The sequence below is a fragment of the Rhinatrema bivittatum genome, chromosome 2 (genome assembly GCF_901001135.1).
Source record: "Rhinatrema bivittatum chromosome 2, aRhiBiv1.1, whole genome shotgun sequence".
Lineage (NCBI taxonomy): Eukaryota > Metazoa > Chordata > Amphibia > Gymnophiona > Rhinatrematidae > Rhinatrema > Rhinatrema bivittatum.
In genome coordinates, this window is record NC_042616.1 from 619,202,762 (window position 1) to 619,227,290 (window position 24,529).

Consider the following 24,529-nt stretch of genomic DNA (forward strand, 5'->3'; position numbering starts at 1 on the left):
ATCTGGCAGCTCTGCAAGCAGTTCTTCTCCTGAAGAACTGATTATCAAGAGGAAGTAACAGAAGTCTGTGCTCTGAGGAATTAGAGAGACAGACAGCTGTTCCTGCTTCACAGCCGAGCTACATGTAAAATCCCAACAAAGGACAGAGTTGCCAGGAGCTGAGAAACTGAGAGACTTCCTTTCCAGAGATATCCAGGCCTAGGAGCACATGGCTGCATTACCCTCCTATGAGACTAAGTTAAGTAATCTAAACTTTGTACAGAGAGTATCTTAGCAAAGTAGAAAGAAGGTTTATTTCCTTGTCTTTTGTCACAAATTCAGTATCTCATCTTAACTGCTTCATTCTTTCAGCCGATGTCAACCGTAACCCTTGCCACAGCCACATGAAATAGGGCAGGGAAAAGGAAGCTGATGGACCATGGTCTTTTTGTAAGAGACTTAAACCAGGCCCATTTTCTGTTTAGTACCAAGTAAACCATTTGGGGAAGCTCTCCAGGAGAGAGAGACCTTCTGCACACTGCAGTACTCATCTGTTTGGTTTGTCATCTAGCCAGCTTCACCATTAAGAGGGATTTCTTCATTTTCTTGTTTGTTTTTTTTCCCCACACAATGTTGTGTTTGGGCAGAGTGCATCCTTTACAGGCTGGTGATATTGGGGTGGATCTGTCACCCCCCCCCCTTTATTTTTTGAGTACTCAGAGGTAAAGACAATTTTTGAAAGCTGTGTACTTCAATACTTTTCCCCCCAATCTTCGTCTATTAGCGTTCCTTATTTTTATTTACTATCTATGAGTATGTTGGTTGCCCTGCTTACAGGCCATATCCAGTGGTATTTTTGCATTGCTTGATTTAAAATAAGAAAACTGCAAGGTTTATATTATACTTCATACTATACTGTCTGCTTACACAATGCTAGTAAAAGGGTTAATTGCTGTTTTATTCTTGTGTGATGATTTTATCTGGTCCGAGGTGCTGTACGTGAGAGGTTATTTGGGAAGGGCACAGAATTGTGGTATCGGGGTGACTGGAACCCTGTCTCTTCCCCCACTCGGGCACAAACCCAAAATAAATCATATTAGTAAATATAATTTCTGCTGTGGTACTCCCCACCCCAAGCATAGGGGCAATTCATAGTCCGCACCAAGGGGAGGGGGAGGGCACGCTTAAGTTTAAGATGCTAAGATCAGTTGATTCGTACTTTAGTCTGATGTTTCTCCCATCTCACTGGTTTAGGGCAAGCTTTATGCTTCCCTCCCAATGTTGGTGAAATATTAAAGGTGAAGTCCATTTTACGCAGTAATTTATCTCCAGCCTCTCTATGCAGTTTTCTCTTCTGAACTCTTTAGTTTACTCACAGTACCCGATTGGCACAAGTTATACTCCCGTTTTCTCTTCCAGTATCAGAATGATACTCCTGTTACTCCTCTTCTCCAAATCTCTAGTAGATATTCATGGGCCCTGTAGAGGGTCCATCCCAACTCCTTTCACCCTTCTCGCCTTCTTCTCCTCTGGGTGACTGTATGTCATCCCTCCTTCAGATACTGAAGATCCGCAGGCTCCTTCTCAGGGAAGCAGCCTCTCCCTTTGATGTTAAAATAGCAAAGAAAATAATTTTACGGAGTCCCTAGCAGATGATTAGCCAGCACTCATATAAATCATCGTAGCAATATAAAAGGGATATGGAGGGTGGACAGAAACTCCTGTATCCAAAATCAAAGTCTCCGTGGAGAAGCTAAGAGTCAAGCAAGAGAAAACAGCAGAGGACAGCCACGACATGCTGCCTCTGGAAAAAGAAACTAAAATCCACACCCTAAGCTGGTGGTCAGCTTTATACACCAGAGGAGCTCTCCAAACACTCGCTTCTACATGCTGAGCTCTACGTACACACTAGAGTTATTATGTTTCCTCCTAGAACATAAAGTGATTTACGCTTACATTTGTTTCTAGTAAGGATCCAAAGGATCTCTACACTTACAAGGCATAAAGGCGAGGACATGCATGTTTCATATGAAAAATTGACAACTTTCATCCTTCTCATGCCTCCTTCCCCCCCAATTCACTCAGCAGCTTTAAAACATCTAAAGAAATCTGATGTGTCCCCAAGGGCCTACCTCCACACAAAGTTTGGAGGAGCTAGTGCCAGCAGTTTCAAAGTTATAAGGGGGAGAGGTACACACCCAAACAGACAATGCGCAGCATACAGAAACATTCAGTAGAAACTCTTAAGCCTCTCTTTATATAGAACCAAGGCTAAGAACGATAGTATAAAAAAGAATGTGCATGTACATGTAACTTATATATGTTATGCCATGGTTGTTGCAAATAATAACTTGCTTTCCTTTCTTTTATATGCACCCTCTTTTCTAGGCATTAGAAAAACATCCCAACTCGCCAATGACTGCAAAGCAGATCTTGGAAGTTATTCAGAAAGAAGGGTTAAAAGAAACAAGGTTAGTATTTTTCCTGTATTGTGTGTATTTTATATGCCTACAGTCCATCCACTAGTAAGCTAAGTTTTATTTGTAAATTGGTCTTGAGTGTCCAAAATTAGATTTCTTTTGTTTTCATTGGCAAAGTGGATTTAGGAGAACTGCTTTTGTTTAATTGTGGTCTGAGTTTTGAGGTTTAATCTTGATGGGTGCTATTTCTTGTTGATTTGCTAACATCATAGCAGCATTTATTTATTTATTTGTTTGTTTGTTTTTATATACCGATGTTCTTTTTTGTATCATTGAGCCTAGTTTAATCTAGCATGCTTGTGTATTGCCACTGAGGAGCTGGACGTGCAGAAAACAGGATAGATGCATTTAGTTTGTGACTTAGAACTAAGAAAATGTTTTAGCTTTCATATTCTAAATGCTGCAGAAAACTTATAAGGTCTGGCACAGTTCTTTGAGGCCATCCCTTGCTGCCTATGGGACTTAATTTGCCCCATACTAATTTGTCACTTCCCCCTCTGACTGAGAGGGCAAATCCCAGCATGCTTTGAAGCTCATCCAGTGCGCCTTTCCATCTGACTAGAACTTGTTGCAACAAGAGAGGCACCCTTGGTATGCTTCGCTCAGAAGTTGTGAAGCTACTCAAGAAGGCCTTAGGAACATCTAAAATTTGAGTCGAGAACCATGAGACTGCACTTAAATTTGGATTTCTTACATGCTGTGAAGCGCTAAGAATAATCTGTTTGATGTAAAACAAGAAACACTGGGCAGCCCTTTCAACTGACAGATTGCAGCTGATTGCTGGTTCAAGCTGATGCTGCTTTGGAAGAAAAGATCTGTGATAGCAATGCAGCACATTCCACATGCCAGTACGTCTGCTGGATGAGTATTCTAGTTATAAGAGCACAATCTTAGGATCATAATATATCCTAATATATTCCTTCCCATGATCCTGTTCAGTTAGGGTTTCTGCTTCTTTCCTGCTATGGAAATCCTTCGGTTCTTGGGTTAGCAGCATTTACTTGGCAACCACCAAGTTTTATGTGTTCATGGGAATAACATTTTCGTGCTCTCTCCAGCCTGAAGACAAGCTCATGAAAAAGATTAGCTGCCTTTGTGGCCCTACCTGTCCAGTATTTCTGATTGCTGGCTCATGATCTTTTATTGATTGAGCCTTTTGGAGCCACAGTGTCATGATGCATACTACAGTAAACAGAACTTGTATTAGATATTAATAACATGTTTTCTTGTATGAATGAAAAAATATCTACTACATCTCTGCATTACTGTGGATATCTGTCAGGAAAGCAAGGCGCACAAAGGTGACAGAAACCTTAGCAAGAGCCATGTCCTGCTCATTTGTTGTCCTCTGCCTCCGGGTCTCATATCAAAGTATTCCCTGGGCATGATCAGTGAAGTGTCAACTCCACTAGCTGCTGATGATAGAGAGGAAAGCCATGCATTTAGATAGATGGAAAAGAGCAGTCAACATGAAACTATAAGAATTCTTTAAAAAACTTGTGGCGTTCAATGAAATTGACTCCTTTTGTTCCTGTAGTACCATGAGAGCCTGACCAGTGTCACCGTTGCACAATGGCTGGTGCTCACTCCCCCATGTCTTCTCCCCTGGGATGGTAAACACAGCTTCAATAATTTACCCAGCCCCAGCCAACTTAAGAAGTGGGAACATTTTTCAGTGTACATACTGAATTAGGCTTGCACCAGTTATTGCATATTCACATAGCAGACACATTAATTTAAATTATTCACAAAATGCACAAGAGCTCTGATTAACCCTGGATTGGCAATTTATTAAAAATCTATGCACCATCTAGAGCATTACAGTTAAACCAATCCAGATTGTTAGATGTTTCATCCTTAAAACAAGCCCGCTTGGAATTACCAGAGAGCTGGCTTTTCTGTAGCTGGTATCACCTCTTGGAATTCATAACCTGTTCTGCTCAGAGCCACTTCTTGCACAAAGAGTTTTACGAGATTACTAAAAACTCATCTTTTTAATCAAGCATTCCAACCACATGTGTAATAGTTAGTAACCTTTTTTGGGACAAACAGAAGAGCGAAAAAAGTTTGTTGATTGTATTTCTGTATTGACAAGATTTTTGTTAAGTTTTATGTGTGGATACATATTATTTTGTTTTAATTTTGTGAATGTTATTAAGATTTTAAACAAGAGTTTTATTTTGTTTTATGTATCAATAAGTTTTATTTGTTCTAGCCTTGTAAACTGTCTTGAATATCCCAACTAGATGGTATAGAAATATTTTTAAATAAATAATTGTAGTTTGTAATTTCATTTTATTTTGATTTATATTCTGATTTTCAGACACTCTAAAGCAGATTACATTTAGGTACTGTAGTATTTTTTTGTTCCCAGAGGGCTTATCATCTAAATTTGTACCTGAGGTAATGGAGGGTGAATTGGACTTGCCCAAGGTCACAAGGGGTGGCAGAGGGATTTGAACACTGGCTTCCCTAGTTTGCAGCCTGCTGCTCTAACCTACCAAAAGTCCACTGAGTTCAATCACTTTTAGCTATCTGTCTTGAAATATAAGAACATAACATATGCCATACTGGGTCAGACCAAAAGTCCATCAAGCCCAGTATCCTGTGATCAGCAGTGGCCAACCAAGTCACAAGTTCCGGCAAGTACGCCAAAGATGTCATAGAGAAAGCAAAAAGTCACATTGCTATAATCCATTATGTCTTTCAATGGAGGAATTAACTTTTTAGCTCTAAAAATCACTTTGACAGTTGCTCACATTGAAATACTCTATTTGAGTTCTTTAGCAGTGCAGTATATTGCTATACTCTTACAAAGAAATATAACTTTGTAAATAAAAATGCTGCCTTATTTGTATATTTGGGAAAGTCAGCATGCATGAGGAGCTTTTCCTTTCCCATCCTGGTGCTCAGAATCTCTGCTGGACCTAAAAGGGAGCCCTATTCATCTGTAAACAGCTTTCTCATAGGCCCCAGTAAAGAACTGGAGAACAGCTGGATATGCGGAAACCAGAACCAACGACCAGATTGGAGAGAAAATGTAAAGGTTTTCAGCTTTGAAAATTGCACTGTCCTGTATCCATCCTGAAGAAGAATTGCAGTGTTAGCAAGCTTGGAGATGGCTTTTGTGGCAGTGCTGATCTAAGGCCCATAATATGCATGCTGCAGAACTTCTCAGGAATCTTGCCCATCAAAGCTGGTATCTAAACAAAACCTATGTAAGTAGTTTATAATAGTAATAATAATAGTTAAATATGTTTTGTATGGTATTTACAAATGTAAAACACAAGAAGAGGAAAGGTTCACAAGAATTTCAGACCAGAGAAAAATACATAGAACAATACTGCACTTCTCCCTAGCATCGGAGAATCAAAGTCCCTTATATATTTAACATAAAAATATAATTGAGCAGCATAGAAAAATATCAAAAACCTGGCGGGGGGGGGGGGGGGGAGGCTGTATAACTGAACAACCCAGACCCAACAAGACTAAACCATCTACAGTAGAAAGGACACAAAATATAAATAAAGCTACTGCCTGTACATATTGTCCCCTCTGAATCAAATTTGTCTTTCCCAAAGTGCACGTCATTCATGAGGTCCAACGCATGACGTTTGTGTCGAAAACCCATTCAGGGGTCTTTGCACAGCATAAACAGACACTGCTATTCATATTACAAAATAAAGTCAGATGTAACCTTTATAAATTGCCACTACCAAGGGCCATGGTACAGAAACCGTTGGGCTTTTGTAGAATCTTGCCTCTGGAAGCCTGATGCTAAGTATAAGTAGTTTATGAAAATACCGCAGCTTTCATATGAACAGAATTTGTAACATGCTGCATGGTTTTTACTGTTTCAGTAACGTATATACAGCACGTATGGAGTGAATGGCCAGGCATTTTTCTTGCACTTAGGCAACAGATAACCTTCAAAAAATGAATAGGAACAGTGTTGCTAATATTAGGTACACTTGAGTAAACTGAAACCATGGAGATAAAGTGATTTTCCTAGTGTCATACAGTCAGTATCATAGGGGAGTCTTGAACTCCTATCAAGCGAGCACACCTCTTCCCTTCCAAATTTTCTGTTGTAAAAATTGGCAGATGAGTAAATGCCCCCCCCCCCCCTAGAAAAAAAGCCAGATATCCAGGGCTCATGCTGCAACCAGAGTTGCAACCCATGCATTTGTATGTGGGGATGGGCATTGTAGCATCATTGGGTCAGCCAGTGGGAATAGAGGCTGCTGCTGGGGTCCAAACAACAACAGCATGTGCTGCTCTGCACTGTGGACACCAGCCTGCTGCCATGTTGCCAATAAAGATGCCAAACCAAAGTAGTAGGGGTGGGTTGCAGACAGCCATGTTATTGAAGAGCCAGCCCAATGCTTGACGTCTTCCAGGGATAAGAAGTGGCATAGGGACAGGAAAGTTTTCTTCTTTGCTGGCTTCTCTCTCCTATCATAGGTCCATGCATGGTTCTCATGTTACTTGTATCCCACAGTGCCCCATAGAGCCTGCGGTATTGTTGCAGGACCTGCTGCCAATACCAAGGGTGTTATAGAGCTTCAGTAGACCTATGTGGGCTGAGCTAGATTAGAGAAGAGCTGAGCTGGAGAATTCTGTGTACCTTAGAAAGAACTGCAGAACTGAAGTACTGTGCACTTGCAGAGGTACACATCTGAGGAGGACCACCTGATTGAAGGGAATGTGGGTACTTAGTAATGCTGTCAACAGAAATTTTGGTCCTAGTAAATGTCATTCTCCAAGTACAAGCAGGATGATAGTCTCCACACATGGGTGAAATCATCAGATGGAGCCCAGATGCTCCATCAAAGTTTCTAGAACTTTGACTGGGCACAATGAGCATGCCCAGCATGCCCTATACCACACATCCAAGCGGAGTCCCTCTCCAGTATCTCTTTTTCCGTGGAGCTGTAAGCCTCATGGTGTAAATGAGCTCACTTTGGCTGTTTTTTAGCCTTCTGGAAAACTTCATTTTTCTCACGTTTTTTGTAGGTTTTTTCTTGTTGTTCCATTACCCTCCTGTAGTGTCTCCTAGTCAGAGTTTTTGGTGATTCAGGTAAGTTTTCTTTCGCAGTCAATTCCCCCTTTGTGGAGGCGCATCGGTGCCTGTCGGCCAGTGCCACCCTACCACCATCGTCTTCTCTTAATGCCCCTTTGTTTCATCCATCATGACCATCTCCGGTTTTTGGCAATGCCCCCAGTGCCTGAGGACCATGTGCATTACAGATCCACAAGAGACATGTGTCCTCTGCCTAGGGGCATTACATGTTGTCTGGGGTTGCTGTTTATGCGCCCAGATGAACCCGAAGGGATGTTGACTTTGACTTGACAAGATGGATGAGCCCTTTGTGTCAAAGAAGTCCAAGCCATCAGCATTGGCGGCATTGGCACCGAAGGACCAAGGAGACACACTGATAGACAACGAGTCATCAACATTGGCGGGACATTCGGTTCCATTGTTGTCACCAGTGGACAGGGATGCTGAAGACCGACCAATGTCAATATCCTCCAGGTCAAGGACGTCAGGTTCCTCGTCATCGGCTTCGCCACTGGGGAAGGACCGGGGCGAGCATCGAGAGAAGCCAAAGAAGCATTGGAACCGGTCCCCATCGATGCATGGTGCCGGGCATGGAGATGCACTGGCTTTTGCTGTGATGCCCCCAAAGCGACCCCGTGGTGAGGAGTGCCAATCCTCCATCGGTGCCAGAGGTCTGCAACGGTCTCCACTGGTACTGATGCCAGTCACGGATGCACCTTGAGGGTCTGAAAAAGATCTTGATTCCAGTCAGTCTTGGTATCACAAAATTTGAGGAAGAGCTGAAGCATCAAGTCCAGCTAGTGGTAGACCAGGCGCTGCAAGGTTTTCGTCCTGTGGTACCAATGGCACTGGACCCAATGCCGCTTGTCCTCGTACTGCTTCTGGAGAAGATCAACATGCTCGTTGGTGCATTACTGACTCAGCTGGCATCAATTCTTAGAACAGCATCAGTGCCCAGTGGGATACTGGGGCCTCCTCCTAACAAAACGGTGGTCGTCGCTGATTCCGCCAAGGAGGAAATTCCCAGAGGCCGGCAGAGATGCAGAGGTCTACCACCCCCTGTCCAGTTCTACCAGTGCCTGCACCTCTGGATGTAGGCTGATCACCTATGGACCCATCCCCTGTCATCTACAGTGAGAATGAGGAACCTTATGACCCCTGGGGGATGAAGGTTTGGAGTCCTCCTCCAAGGACCTCCCTTCAGAGCCTTCTTCAGAGGAGTGAAGGAAGTCTCCACCTGAGGACTTGACCTTCGCTAGGTTTGTGAAGGTGATGGCGGAAGCCATCCCTTTTCAGTTATTGGCAGAGGAGAATGCCAGGCACAAAATGCTTGCGATCCTCCAGTTCGTGGAGCCTCTTAAGGAGATCGTAGTGATCCCGGTAAACAAGATCCTTAAGGAGTTGCTGCTGAAGATATGAGAACACCCCCTCACAGTGCCTTCCATCAATAAGAAAGCAGACGGGGTTTACCTCGTCCAGAATGCTGCCAGATTCAATAAGCATCAGCTGCCCCACCAATCAGTGGTGGTTGAATCTGTTCTTAAGAGGTCCAAGTGTTAGACTCCTTTCTTGGCACCCTGGTGAAGTGCCATAGAGCGATGGATGCTCTTGGGAGGAAAGTATTTCAAGCCGCCATGCTTATTGCCTGCTTTTCTGTATAGAAGCTTTACTTGTGGGGCATCTGGAAGCAGGTGCAGGAGGTGGCTGAGCAGCTTCTTCAACAGCAGCAGGACACTCTCATGTCACTGGTGCATAAGAGCTTGGAATGCGGAAAAACACGAGGTCCGTGCAACCTACGATGTTTTTGAGATGGTATTGAGAGTCTCTGCAACGGGAATCAGTGCCCACAGAAAGGCATGGCGTCAGGACTCGGATCTCCGACCAGAGGTACAGGAATGGCTCGCCAATGTGCCGTGTACTGGAGAGAATCTCTTCGGAGATAGGGTGAGGGATGAGGTGGCCCAACTTCAGGATCACTATGAAACCCTCCAACAACTCTCCGATAGTACTCAGGACCCGTCTTCCTCATCCAGGAGGCCACTGAGACTGGAGCCAAGGAAGTCCTTTTTTCGGCAAAGGAAGTACTATCCTCCACCTCCTCGCTCCCATCAGCACTATTAGGGCTCCCTTGGCCATCCAAGGCAGCAGAGAGCCCCCAAGCCCCAACTGGCTCCTCAGTCAACTCCAGAGATGGGGTTTTGACTGGACCGCAGGGACTGTAAGCCAGTTGCCCATACCCAAGATGATTGACCCTCCAGTCAGGGGCAAGCTGCGATTCTTTGCAAAACAGTGGCCCAGTATAACCTCAGACCAGTGGATTCTGTCCATCATCCGCCAAGCGTACCAATTGAATCTATTGAGTGTTCCATCAAATTGCCATCCATGCCCTTAGTGGGGGCCGGTAGTGAATCAGGAGGTACTACTAGTAGAACTCTCCTCCCTCTTATTGGCCAGAGTGGTAGAGCTCATACCACCAGGCAAAGAGAGCAGGGATTTTACTCCAGGTACTTCCTGATTCCAAAGAGAACAGGAGGACTCTGTGCCATCCTAGACCTAAGGGCCTTGAGCAATTTTCTAAACAAAGAAAAGTTCAAGATGGTTTTCCTGGGCACCTTGATCCTCCTTTTACAAAAAGGGGACTGGCTATGCTCCCTTGACTTAAAGGACGTATGCACTCATGTAGAGATCTTCCCTGGTTACAGGAAGTATCTCCAATTTGTGGTGGGAAATCAGCATTTCCAGTACCAAGTGTTACTGTTTGGGCTTGCATCTGCCCCACGGATCTTCATAAAATACCTGGCCATGCTGGTGGCACACCTCCGCAGGCTGGGAGTGCATGTTTCCCATGTCTGGACGATTGGCTGGTCAAGAGCACATCTCAGGCTGTGGCTGTCAGGTCCATGCACTTGACTATTTGGGTGTTGAGGTCACTAGGGTTTGTTCTCAACTACCATCTCAGCCCACCACCTCTATTGGACTTCATAGGAGCCCTGCTAGACATGGCTCAGGCCAAGACCTCTCTGCCTCACCAGAGGGCCATCACCCTGGCGGTCATTGCGGCAGAGATTTAACAGAGCCAGCAGGTGTCAGCCTGGCACATGTTGAGGCTGGTGGGGCATTTCGACAGACCCGTCTGTGTCATTCTTTTGGCACATTTACACATGCGCAGAGCCCAGTCAGGAGGTCGCAGTGACACCATTCCACTCAGAGCCTCCAAGATTGCATCCGAGTCACCCCCGTCTCTCTAGGATTCATTGTCCTGGTGGCAGGTACTTTCAAATATGGAATGAGGGATCTCTTTTCGGAGTCTCCCTATTCAAATTGTACTAACCATGGATACATTCACCCTGGGGTGGGGAGATCATGTAGATGGGCTCAGTACTCAGGGTCGCTGGTCCGCTCAGGAATGCTCTTGTCAAATCAACTCCTGGAGCTTCAGGCAATCAGGTTTGCACTATGGGCTTTTAAAGATCGGCTATCCAACAAAGTTATCCTGATCCAGACTGACAACCATGTAGCTGTGTGGTATGTCAACAAGCAGGGAAGCATGGGATCGTACCTCCTGTCTCAGGAAGCGGTCCAGATATGGTCAAGGGCCCTATTCCACGAGATGATGCTCAGGGCCATGTACTTGACTTTGAAAGAGAACATGGTAGTGGACAGGCTGAGATGAACCTTCAGACCTCATGAATGGTCCCTGGACTAGAAGGTATCGAATCAGATATTCTGCCTCTGGGGAACCCAGACATGGATCTGTTCACATCTCCCTGCAACAGGAAAGTGCCTCGGTTCTGCTCCCTGTACAGGTCAGACGGCAAACCAGCCTTGGATGCCCTTGCCTGTCATTGGAGTAAGGGTCTTCTGTTCATGTATCCTCTGATTCCCTTAGTGGCAAAGACTCTCTTGAAGTTTCACGAAGTCAGAGGGATTATAATTCTCATAGCCCCTCATTGGCCAAGACAGGTAGGGTTTCCACTCCTACTGGAGCTGTTCTTACGGAAATTTGATCAGTCTGGGGACTTCCCCAGATCTCATCATGCAAGACCAAGGCAGGCTGCGGCATCTAACCTCCAGACCCTGTCGCTCATAACCTGGATGTTGAGAGGTTAATTCTGCAGCTGCTTAATCTTTCAGAAGATGTGTCTCGGGTCCTGGTGGCTTCTAGAAAGCCTTCCACTAGAAAGTCCTATGGACTGAAGTTTTCCATGTGTTGTGAACAGAAGGCCCTAGATCCGCTCTCCTGCCCCACACAAAAACTGCTTGACTACCTTCTATACCTGTCCGATGCTGGCTTGAAAACCAACTCTGTTAGAGTTCATCCTAATGCAATTGGTGCATGCCACCAAGGTGTAGATGGTATGCCCATCTCTGTACAGCCTATAGTTTTTCGTTTCATGCAGGACCTGCTACAATTGAAGCCTCCCCTAAGGCCTCCTGCTGTGTCTTGGGACCTCAGTGTGGTGTTAGCCAGCTGATGAAAGCCCCCTTAGAGCTGCTGCACTCCTGTGACCTGACGTACCTGATTTGGAAGGTCTTATTTTGATGGCGGTCACTTCAGCGTGCAGGGTCTGCAAGCTCCAGGCCTTGGTGACTTATCTACTTTATACTAAGTTTTATCATGACAGAGTGATCTTGCATATGCGCCCTAAGTTCCTGCCTAAGTTGGTGACGGATTTCCATCCTAAGCAGTCAAATGTCCTCGCACCAAGGCGAACGAGCACTGCACAGTTTGGACTGCAAGCGAGCCTTAGCTTTCTGTCTGGAGTGGACATAAGCCCATAGACAGTCCACCCAACTTTTTAATTCTTTTGATAGGAATAAGTTTGGCATTGCCATTGCCAAACAGACACTATTCAGTTGGCTAGAAGATTGCATCTCCTTCTATTATGCCCAGGCGGGACTGCATCTTGGGGGTCATGTCAAGGCTCAGAGCCATAGCAGTGTCAGTGGCCCACTTGCGCGCAGTTCCCGTGGAGGAGATATGCAAGGCTGCGATGTGGATTTCTCTCCACACATTCACATCTCATTACTGTCTGGAAGGGGATGGCCAGTCTGTCCTTCGGAACCTGTTTGAGGTATAGAGCCCAACTTTCCCGCCTAGGGACCGTTAGGGCACAGGTTGTCTCCCCTTCCTTTACCAGCAGCACCATAGTTGGGTGTCTGTTAGTCCCTTTTTGTGTTGGGGAGCAGCCTGTAGCTAGGGATTCACCCATGTGTGAGGACTACCATACTGCTTGTCCTCGGAGAAAGCAGAGTTGCTTACCTGTAACAGGTGTTCTCTGAGGACAGCAGGATATTAGTCCTCACAAAACCCGCCTGCCACGCCGCGGAGTTGGGTTTCTCTTATTTTTCATTTTGATTAAAATTCTGTGTTATAAGACTGGAGAGGGACCCCGCATGGACAGGTGGTATAGGGTATGCTGGGCATGCTCATAGTTCCTAGTCAGAGTTCTAGAAAATTTGACCTACTTTTCCGCATCAGGGCTCCATCTAATGATGCCACCCATGTGTGTGGACTAACATTCTGCTGTCTTCGGAGAACACCTGTTACAGGTAAGCAACTGCTGTTTTCTGGGCTCCTTTCAATCTTGCTGTGACCTCACCACACCTTTCATTTTCATTCCCTATCTGACCTTTACCCCCCCACACACACACATCCTAGATTGTTTTTACACACATACAGACACACACACACACTCTCTCTCTCTCTCACTCTCTCTCTCGGTTATTTCTCTCTCTTGGTTATTTCTCTCTCGGTTATTTCTCTCTCTCACATACAGACACACACACACACTCTCTCTCTCTCTCATTCACTCTCTCTTTCGGTTATTTCCCCCTTACCTCTTGCTTGGCCAGACTGTGTGTGGGAGAGGGCTTTTAAAATAGCTGAATCAAGACTCATGGCATGAGACTTCCAGGATTGAGTCTGACTGAGCTGAAAAGAAAAAAGGAAGTACTAGGCCTAATAAAAGAATTAAAAGAAAAAAAAAAGGAAAAAAAGGCATTATGAGAGCGGAATTATTAACTGCACATACATTTTGGGGACAATTATTTTGATAATCTGAGAGGTCGATTTTAAAAAGGTTTAAGAGCTTAATTTTAGAAGTTAGGTTCCTAAATTGGCCCTTTTGTAAATTTACTAGGTTCCCAAGTTAAGCACCTGTTTTCAGTGGAACTTTGGAGCATAGATTTTTAGCTGAAAATTCACATAAATTTAAGATGCTGAAAGCTAGGCTCCTAAATTTAGGCCTACTATTTATTTTTCTAGATTTAGTCCCCTAAATTGTTTACTTAGTTCTGAAAATCATTGCTAAGCTCCTAACTTTGTTTCCCTATCCTGACTTCATCCCATAGCCACCCATTTTTTAGGCTCTAAACTTAGGGGCCTAATGAAACTAGGATCCTAAATTTAGGCAGTCACCTTAATAAAGTTTCAAAAGGGCCAATTTAGGCGCCTAACTCAAAAAATTAAACTCTTTGATAATTGGCCCCCTAGTTTCACTAGGCTCCTAAATTTAGGAACCTAAGAGTGGATGGCTCGGGAGCAGAGTTGGGGAGGGGCGGGGGGGAGTTAGATGCTTAACTCTAATTTTCAGCAATAGGAATCTAACTTAGGCACATGAATGGCAGGCCTGAATTTAGGATCCTATGTTTTAAGACTCTAAATTGAAGAGAAGCATTTTTTTTTTTTGCATTCAAAGATTAAAAATAAACAATGGGTCTCCGTGCATATCTTAGAGGTATTTAGCATCATTTCCCCAAATCACATGGTGGGGGGAATATGAAACTTAGAAAATGATTAATAGCAATACCAATGATTAAGGAGTACATTTTCAAAGGGGTTTTGCTTGTAAAAATAGCATAGACATGCTTAAGTAGCATGTACACATGCATGTGCTATTTTTATACCCAGAAGTACAATTTGTGGGTATGTTCACAAATTGTCAAAAGGCAAATCAGCATGCACTTTCCTTTTGAAAATTGCTCATGGGTACAACTGACCCACAAACTTTGCAACTGCTTTTTGTGAGGGCAGAATTTCTTTTGGAAGTAGCTTGTGTACATTTCAAAATGCTGTTTCCTAATCCCAAAACATGTCCCCAGGATCACCTCAAATCCCTAACCCTGTTAAAAGGTAGGGGTTTGAGGGGACCTTGCATGCAATTTTGGCCAGAAACATAAAAACATGACGGTAATAAAAAAACCATCTGGCCTTATCTACTGTGTCCATCCTCCCAACTAATTTAGCTTTTCAATTCCCAACACTCCCTCAGAGATCCCCTGTATTTATCCCATGCTTTCTTGAATTCAGATAGCATTTTTGTCTCCATCACCTCCACTGGGAAGTCGTTCCATGCATCCACTACCCTCTCTATAAAGACATTTTTCCTAAGATTAATCCTGAATCTACCCCATTTCACCCTCATCCCAGACTCTTCATTCTAGAACCTCCTTTCCATTGAAAGAGGCTCACCTACTGTGAATGGAAACCTTTGGGATATTTAAATGTCTCTGTCATATCTCCCCTATCTCACCTTTCCTGTAGGGGTACATGTTTAGATCTTTAATTTTATCCCCAGATTAAGGGTGGCTAACTTTCAGACATCCTTTTTACCCTGGTAAATCGCTTTTGAAAATTTTCATCAGTAGATTCCAGCATGCCACAATATATGGTATAACTGTTAAATGCATGGAAAGGGTGTTCCAGAACAAGGGGACATGATATGTGCCTGAGAGGGAGGAGACCCAAGAATAATATAAGAAAGCATTTCTTTACAGAAGGGTTGGTGGACACATTTCCATAGCTAGAATTTGATCCTCTTTAATATAGTGGGGCTTATTTAAAAAAATCAGGACGGCAGTCTTCACATGTTGGTGACGTCATCCAAAGGAACCAGGTCTGGAACTTGTATGTTAAAATTTCTAGAACTTTGTGTCTCACTAGTCATACCTGGCATACCACTATACCACACATCCATGCACGGGCCCCCTTCAGTCTTTTCTGTGGAGCCCACTGGTTGCAGCTCCTCACTCTCCTGCTCTTCATGTTCTTCTTCAGGTGATAAATGTTTGTAGGATCATTCCTCGTGGGACCCCGTGGACTTGTTTCATCTACTTTTAGTTCCTTGGGTAGGTCTTTCAGTCGTTTTTCCACTTTTCTGTTACATCTTCAGTGCAGAGAATGTCTTCGGAGGTAAATTTTAGGAAGCGGTAGCACAGATATGTAAACACTATGCAACAGTTCAGCAGCTCTCCACAGCCACTCGGAACTGGCCCAACCTCTTTGGTGGCGGTGGGCAGTTGCCTTCGTGCCCATGCTCCCTCCATATTGCTGGGACCCTCCTGTGCTGCCGCGAGCTCCTCCGGGCCGATCATGGGGCTTTGGCAATTAATGTGTACGTTAACCTATGTTAAAGTTAGTGTGATCTACATTAACTTAAAACAGGTTGTTGTGCTATAGTGAATATGCCTCACAGTGATAATCCTGACCTGACCGAATTTCCCTAAAAAATGCCTGCCTTGGGAGAACTGATCTCATTAATGACACCAAATATAAAGGATGGAAAAATTATTGCAAAAATCTCCCCATTCAGAGCTGACTCAAAAAATACTAAAAATACAAAACATACTAAAAATCATCTCAGCGGCTTATTATATATATATGTGTGCATAGATAAAGTGTCCAGAGATGGCCCAATTAACCATATATTATTCTTAGAAGATAGTAGATAGTATCAATGAATATATCCCATTCTGTGCGCATCAGCTCACATGACCAAAAATGGCCAAGTGATAACCAGCATGGCAACAAAATGATGGACATGAAGTAAGGGAGAGTATTTTTAAATAAGGAAGGGTTGTTTTGAAAACTCAGAGTCCAGAAAACATATAGGGGCAGATTTTTAAAGCCCTATGCGCGTAAATCCAGCTGGATTTACGCACCCTGGGGGGTTACCTGCGACGAGCCTATTTTGCATAGGCCTGATGACGCGCGCAAGCCCCAGGATGTTTGTATGTCCCAGGGCTTGAAAAAAGGGGCAGGGCGGGGGTGGTCCAGGACGGGGTGGGGGCGTGGCCAGAGGCCTTCGTAGGGCTGCTAGGCCAGGGGATCGTGCGCCGGCACTCAGCCGGCACGCGCAACCTACGCCTGCCCAGAGGCAGGCACAACTTGTAAAATAAAGGTCGGGGGGGGGGGGGTTTAGGTAGGGCTTGGGGGTGGGTTAGGTAGGGGAAGGTGTCGGAGGGCGGAAGGAAAGTTCCCTCCAAGGTTGCTCTGATTTTGGAGCGGCCTCGGAGGGAAAAGGGAAAGCCATTGGGGCTTCCCTAGGGCTCGGCGCTCGCAAGGTGTACAAGTGTGCACCCCCTTGCACGTGCCGTCACCAGATTTTATAACATGTGCGTGGCTGCGCGCGCGTGTTATAAAATCAGGCATATATTTGTGCCGGGTTGCGTGCGCAAATCTACGCCCGCGCGTAGGTATTAAAATCTGCCCCATAGAGAAAAGCTCATACAAAACCTTAAAAGTTGTGAAAAATAGATGATGAAAACCAACCTTCCCCCTAAAAAACAAAAAGAAAAATGTAATAAGATAAAAATGAAAAAATTAATAATGGCAATAATACAGGCATTGATCCAAAAAGAATGTCCATTCAGTTATGATATTGAACAAAAATGTAAATAGATTAAAATAATGGAGTGATACTCAATTTCAGAATTAATTCTCAAAAAATATACAGCATCAAAAATAAAGGTCCATTTATATTCTATAAAGGATACAAGCTAGTTAATGTCACCACCAAGCCTGTGCATCTGAATATGATCAAAGTTTGTCAAAAGTATAATGTATGTCCTTAAAATGGGTTACGATGGGAGCTATTAATCTTTTACTCCGCACATAGCACCTATGTTGAAAAATTCTTGTGCATAAATGTTATTTTGTTTATGTAAAGAAGAGAGCATGGACATTGTACAAAATAGAAGACAAAAGAATAAATATAGTCTATTGACTAGAAAGAATGAGAAATCTTATTCATCTTTGGATTGACAAACTCGTACTCCAACATTTGAGGGCGCATAGATATAGAGAGAGAGAGAGAGAGAGAGATCTGTAGATAGATATACACATACAGTATATATATTTTATAAATGGGTACTTGTATTTAATTCCAATAGTACTGTGATAATAAAATCTTGGTTTTATGAAACTGCAGGTATGCAGCCTCAAATATGGAATTAAATGATGTCACTGCTGCAGCCCCAGAAACCAAATTCTCACTAGCACAGGGCCAAATTAAAAACTGTAAGACAAGATTGATTTACCTGTTAACTTGTTATAGAGATCCCACATTCCAGACATGGAGTAGGTGGTTTATAATATTCCTTTTTAAAGACCAAAGAAAAGTGTCTCTTATAGTGCCTTAGTGATATTAGAAATGGATGGTGTTTCTTTTTTGAAGAAGAGAATTACTGTCTTTTTAAATTATTAGAATTAAAAGCACCATAAAAACAATTGTAAGCATAAAAATGTACTCAAGATACCAGACAATGCCCTGTAAGGGAATTCCTTGCAGGGCAGGACATTAAAAAATAGCAGATTACTGCAAATGGTCCAATTATAGAAGTACAGTATCTAAAATATTAAATCGCTTGGTGAAAAAAAATCACTGCTGTTACAAGCAATGTAAAAATAATATGTAAAGTGGCTTAACTCAGATACAGCTGAATTATCAATGGCTCACAAAGATTAAGCCGTAGAATCCATATAGAGCCTAAAATCAAATCATAGTGATCCACTACGTAGCACTTAGCATGACATTTTTCTCAAGACAATCTTTTGCAATTAAAAACGTATCTGTGATCAGGCCATCAAGGGCATCATTGAGCCATGTCTGAGTGTATCCTTTTTTTACACACTGTTTTTACATAGTTTATGTCAATGGTGACACTTATTTCACTGAGCAATTTAATAGTTTAGTTATTCTCCTTCACTTGTGATTGTGGTAGCATTTATATTTGAAGTGAGCCATATTTATTTATTTGCTTTTATATACCGAAGTTCGTTGGGAACATCACATCGATGATTCAGATCATCACTGGAAATTGCATCTCTTTAGCAGTTAGAACTGCATGTAATCCTGAGATACTGCAAGATACACTATTAAAGGTCCATAAAATTGACCCACTTTGAACCATCATCTTTTATTTTAATGCTATCTGTCGCTGTTGTACTACGAGTTGCTCCAGTGCTGACTGACAAGGCTAGCTCGATGAGATACTGGTGTTCTACCATGTGGTAGCTTGGGCATCTGCTTCTTAGACTCAGAAACACACAGATTCCATACTTGTAAAGTTGTCTGGCTTTAAGTTGAGAGAAGGAATAAGGATAAAAAAGACTGAAAGACTGAACGAATGATTTGTGGGATTAAAACTTGGTCCCACTCCTGTTACACAAAGAATCCTGACTTTTCAGCAGGAATTAGACAATTCTGAAGCACATTGACTATCATTTCCATCTTTTGTTTTACATTAAACAATTAAGTAATTTTCCAACCTTGATTTTGCCTGTCTAATTTATATTCTTTTTATTGAGTGATGAAAAGGGATCTGGAATATTATACAGGGGGCAGATCTCAGGAATGGGGAAAGGAGAAGGTGAGGGTTAGAGGTCCAGAACTGGAGAAAGGAGGTGGAGGAAGACCAGAAATGAGGTAGGAGAAGGTAAGAGGACTCGAGAAGAGGGGAAGGGATATGAGAAGGAGAGAGGGCAGAGATTGGGAGAAGGATAGGAAGAGAGAAGAGGATGGGCAAGATGGGAAATGAGGAAGATTGAGGAAGAGGGATAGATAAAAGAGGGAGGAATAGGAGATGGGTAAGAGGGGTGAAAGAGAGAGAGGTTTTGGGATTGAGGAAGGGGGGGAGAAAGTAAGAGTGGGATCAGAGGAGGGAGAATCTAGAATTAGGGGTTGGGGGAGTTCTTAGAACATGAGGCTTGTCTTACTGGGTCAGATCAGTATCCTTTTTCCAACAGTGGCCAAGCCAAGTCACAACTACCTGGCAAGATCTCAAGGGGTAGATAGATTCAAAGCTGCTTATCCCAAGAATTGCAGTGGATTCTGCAACTCTCCCTTAATAATGGTTAATGGACTTTTCCTCCAGGAACTTATCCAGACCTTTTTTAAATGCAGCTATACTAATAGCTTTCACCACATCCTATGAGAATGAATTCCAGAGCTTAAATATGTGTTGAGCAAAAAAAAAATGTCTGTTATTAGTTTTAAATGTATTACCCAGTAACTTCATTGTGTGTTCCCTGGTCTTTCTACTTTTCGAAAGAGTAAACAACTGATTAACATTTACTCGTTCCATTCCATTTGTTATTTTATAGACCTCTATCATATATCCCCTCAACTGTCTCTTCTCCAAGCTGAAGAGTCCTAACCTCTTTAGCCTTTCTTCATAGGGGAATTGTTCCATGCCATTTATCATCTTGGTCTTCCTTCTCTGAACCTTTTCTAATTCTGCTATATCTTTCTTATTTATTTATTTATTTGTTTATATATACTGATGTTTGATTTTACATATCACAACTGTTTACAAACAACTGAGTGGTGCAGGAAACTAGGCGTTTCCTTTTGTCTAGTACAAGGAACGCTTATAACAGCAAAAAAGATAAATAGATAAAAAGTTAAACAAATAGTCAAGGTATAGTTATTATATATAACAGGATAACATCTATAATTGATTGATGATTAGACAAGTTAAGAATGGTATGTATATTATATATCTAATTCGTTATACAAGGAATTGAGGAGGAGGTAGGATCTGGGACTTTTCTTGTTTGTTACAACATGACAACTATATCAGGGACTTTTCTTGTTTGTTACAACGTAACATCAATATCACATTAGCAGTTTGGCAAATATCAAAGGGGTAGATATTGCCGGAAGGCAAGTGTTGATAGATTGGGGGGTGGAATATTGAGGTAGAAGTTAGCTAATGAAGTAACGGTAATATTTTCCATGGATGTTTGAGGAAAGGGTCCGTTATGGGATTAGATCATGTTATTGCTGCAAAGGCTTTGTGAAATAGCCAAGTTTTAAGGTTTTTTTTTTAAGATTGTGTTGACAGATCTGTTCTTAGTCCAATAGGGAGTTTGTTCCATAGAGCGGGGCCGGCAAGTGATAGCGCTCGTTCCCTTGTTGATAACCTGTGTGTGTTGCTTTCGGGGATGCTGTTTGTAGTAGTCCTGTGTTTGATGAGCGAAGATTCCTTGGTGGAGTGTGGAAGTGAAGGGGAGTAGTCAGCCAGCTGGGTTTGTCGTTGTGAAGAGTTTTATGTATGACGGTTAGGGCCTTGTATTGGATTCTCTGATAGATGGGCAGCCAGTGCAGTTCTTTGAGGATGGGAATGATGTGTTCAGATCTTCTGCTATTTGTGAGGGCTCTAGCAGCGGCGTTTTGAAGTAGTTGGATAGGTTTGAGGGTAGATGCTGGGAGACCTAGTAGTAGGGAGTTGCAGCAGTCGATTTTAGTAAAAAGAAGGGCCTGAAGGATAGTTCGGAAGTCTTGTGGGTAGAGAAGTGGTTTTAGTTTTCTTAGGATTTGAAGTTTGTAGAATCCATCTCTTAGAATGCTGTTAATGTGTTTTTTGAAGTTTATTTGGATATCTAGGACGATGCCTGGGTTTTTTACTGAGGAGAGTGTCTGGTTTTTTAGTTGATGTGTGGTAGGATCAGTGGCAGGAGGTGGAGTAGGTTTGTTGGATATGTATAGGATTTTTGTTTTGTTGTGATTGAGAGTGAGAGAGAGCTGAGAAAGTATGTGTTTTATCGTAGTTAGGTGGGAGTTCCATTGATTAAGGGTTTGTTCTATTGAGACTTTAATTGGGAGTAGAATTTGCACGTCATCGGCATATACATAGTGAAGCAATCCCAGTCCGTTTAGGAGTTTGCACAGGGGGGTCATGTAAATGTTGAACAGTGGAGAAGGGGAATCTGCATGGATTCGGTGTCGTTGAATCTGACTTTGTAGGACCTGTTGGATAGGTATGAGTTGAACCAGTTAAGCGTTGTGCCTTGTAAGCCGATTTCTCTTAGTCTGTGTAGTAGGATTTTGTGATTGACGGTATCGAAAGCCGCAGAGATGTCGAGGAGGATGAGTAAATAGGAGTGATCATAGTCCAGTCCTTTGAGGATTGTGTCCATTAGGGAGAGTAGCAGGGTTTCGGTGCTGAGGGATGTTCTGAATCCGTGTTGGGCTGGATATAGTATGTTGTGTGTGTCCAGGTGTTCATAGAGTTGACGGTTCACAATTTTTTCGAGGATCTTGGCTATGAAGGGAAGGTTCGAGATTGGCCTGAAGTTTGTTGGATCGCTTTTGTCAAGTTGTGGTTTTTTGAGGATGGGCTTGATTATGGCGCATTTTAGCTTATCTGGGAAGATGCCTTGATCAAGTGATAGGTTGACTATGTTTGCAGTTGGTTTGGCTATGTGATTCGGTATTTGCTTAAGGAATTTTACCAGGATTGGGTCGATGGGATGTGCAGCAGGATTGATGTTACGTATGATTGCCTCAATTTCAGTTGACGCGACGTTTTCAAAGTGTGTCCAGTTCTCTTTGTTTGTGGTTGAGTCGGTGGGGACTTCATCGTTTGTGTTGGGGTTCTTCATAATTAGATTTAGTATTTTGTTGTTAAAGAATTGGGCTAACTCGTTGCAGGTGCTTGCCTAGTTGGTACTTCTGGGTGCATTTTGACTTGGTTGGGTGAGGTTATTAACATATGTAAATAGAGTTCTGGGGTTGGGTTGGTAGCTATGTATCTTCATAGCATAGAAGATGCATTTGGCTTTGTCAGTGTCGGTCTTGTATATGTAAAGTATGGTTGTGAATCGGTCTTTTAGCTGGGGGGTGGTGTTTCGTTTCCAATTCTTTTCGGCTTGTCTCAGTAGGTGTTTGATCTTCTTCAGTTCAGCAGTATACCATGGTGTTTTTTGTTTGGATGATGGTTTGAGTTCTTTTTGATGAGTGGGCATTTGATTTTGGTGACTTCTGTGTTGATGTTGAGCCATGATTCTATGGTGGAATTTGTGTCGGTTATGTTTAGGGTTTTCAGTGAGTCTGGGAGTGTTTCAATTAGGTATTTGCTGCTGCATGCTTTCTTGAACTCGATGACTGTATTGGGTTTCTTTGGTTCCAGGGTGGAGTTCCAGGGTGGGGTTTTCAAGGTGTATCTTGGTTTGTATTAGTTTGTGGTCTGACCAGGGTAATGCGGTTGCTGTTGGTGGTGTGTTGTTTGGTATCTTTTTATTGGTGAAGATGAGGTCAAGTGTGTGTCCTGCTTTGTGGGTGGGGATTTCTATAATTTGTTTGAAGCCGATTGCATTCATGGAGTCAGTGAGGAGTTGGCAGATGACTGTGGGAGGAATTCTGTCCATGTGTACGTTGAAGTCACCCAGTACTATTGCAGGGATGTCCATGTTAATGTTGTTTGCAGTGGTTTCTATTAGTGGGGATAGGTTTTGTTTAAGGACTCCTGGTGGAGCATAGATGAGGAGGATTTGGAGGTTCTTTGCTTTAGGGAGGCCTATTTCAAAGGGGGAGGGGGAAGGCTGATGGGGTGGATTTTGAATTTTAGTTTTTTTTGTTGCTATGAAAAGCAGGCAGCCTCCTTTTTTTGGGGGTCTGGAAAAGGAGAATATATTGTAGATTTTTTTTGGTAGTTGATTGATGAGTATTGTGTTGGAGCTTTTGAGCCATGATTCGGTGATACAGAGTAGGTTGGGGTGGTTATCTAGTAAGAAGTCGTGTATCAATGGCATCTTTTTTGTGATGGATTGTGCATTAATTAAGGTCAGTGTTAGGATGGTTAGAGCTGTGAGATGTGAGTTGGTGTGGCCTGGTGGGGTAGTGATTTTTTTTCTTCGATTGTTCCAGTTGTAGGGGAGGATTGGGATGTTGTAGATTGAGCCCATCTTTGGGGATTTGACTTGGCTTTGTGTTTCTTTTGGGTGTGGTTGAGGTACTCACGGATGGTTGTGTGAGAGAATTGTTTTGGTTGAATGGGTGGTCGAGGGTGGATCGTTGTTGGATTGTCCGGGGCAGTGCGGAAGAGGCAGCGCGAAGGGGCATGCAAAGGGGCCCGCCCCTTTGGTTGGGGAGGGTGAGGTTTTCAAATAGCTCACCCAACGCTTCTGATGACGTCAGCTGGAGGCGGGCTTCAGGCGTCGGGGACGGGTCCGGTAGTCAGGTAGGCCTCGGTCAGTCGCTGTGGGCCTCTGTGTTCGCGGAGCATGCGGGCCAAGTTCGCGGACCCCAATGGGTCTCGGGTGCATGGGTAGTCGTCGGTGGTCCCGTCCGGGAAAGAGATGGCACCTGGGGAGGGTGAAACTTTTAAATAGCTCACCCGGCGCTTCCGATGACAACAGCTGGAGGCGGGCTTCAGGCGTCGGGGATGGGTCCGACGGTCAGGTAGGCCTCTGGCGTTCGCGGAGGGTGCGGGCCGACTTTGCGGACCCCGACGGGTCTCGGGTACGTGGGTGGTTTTTGGTGGTCCTGACCGGGAAAGAGATGACGCCTGGGGAGGGAAAGGCTTTTAAATAGCTCACCCGGCGCTTCCGATGACGTCAGCTGGAGGCGGGCTTCAGGCGTTGGGGATGGGTTCGGCGGTCAGGTAGTCCTCGGTTGATCGCGGTGGGCCTCTGGCATTCGCAGAGGTTGCGGGCCAAGTTCGCGGACCCCGATGGGTCTCGGGTGCGTGGGTGGTCCCGTTTGGGAAATAGATCTCTGAACCTTTTCTAATTCTGCTATATCTTTCTTGAGATGTGATGACCAGAACTGCACACAATACTGAAGATGAGGTCACACCCCCTTCTTACACACAGAACACACCTCTCAGCCAATCCCCTCTCAACCTCCAGCCCCTTTCCTCACCCAAAAATGATTCCTCACTCCTCCCCTCCTAAGCATTATGATATTCTCTGTTTAATTCTCCATTCCTTTCCTAATAATCC

The 24,529-nt window shown here is 43.6% G+C and overlaps 1 protein-coding gene across 1 annotated transcript in view; it reads left to right on the forward strand.

The window, feature by feature from the left end:
- ASXL3 (ASXL transcriptional regulator 3) overlaps nt 1-24,529 on the forward strand; it is a 367,079-nt gene that overhangs the window by 85,699 nt on the left and 256,851 nt on the right. The window contains exons 2-3 of the mRNA XM_029591205.1: nt 2,368-2,450; nt 11,702-11,704. Coding sequence (XP_029447065.1) covers nt 2,368-2,450; nt 11,702-11,704 — 86 coding nt within the window. The remainder of the gene's footprint in view (nt 1-2,367; nt 2,451-11,701; nt 11,705-24,529) is intronic.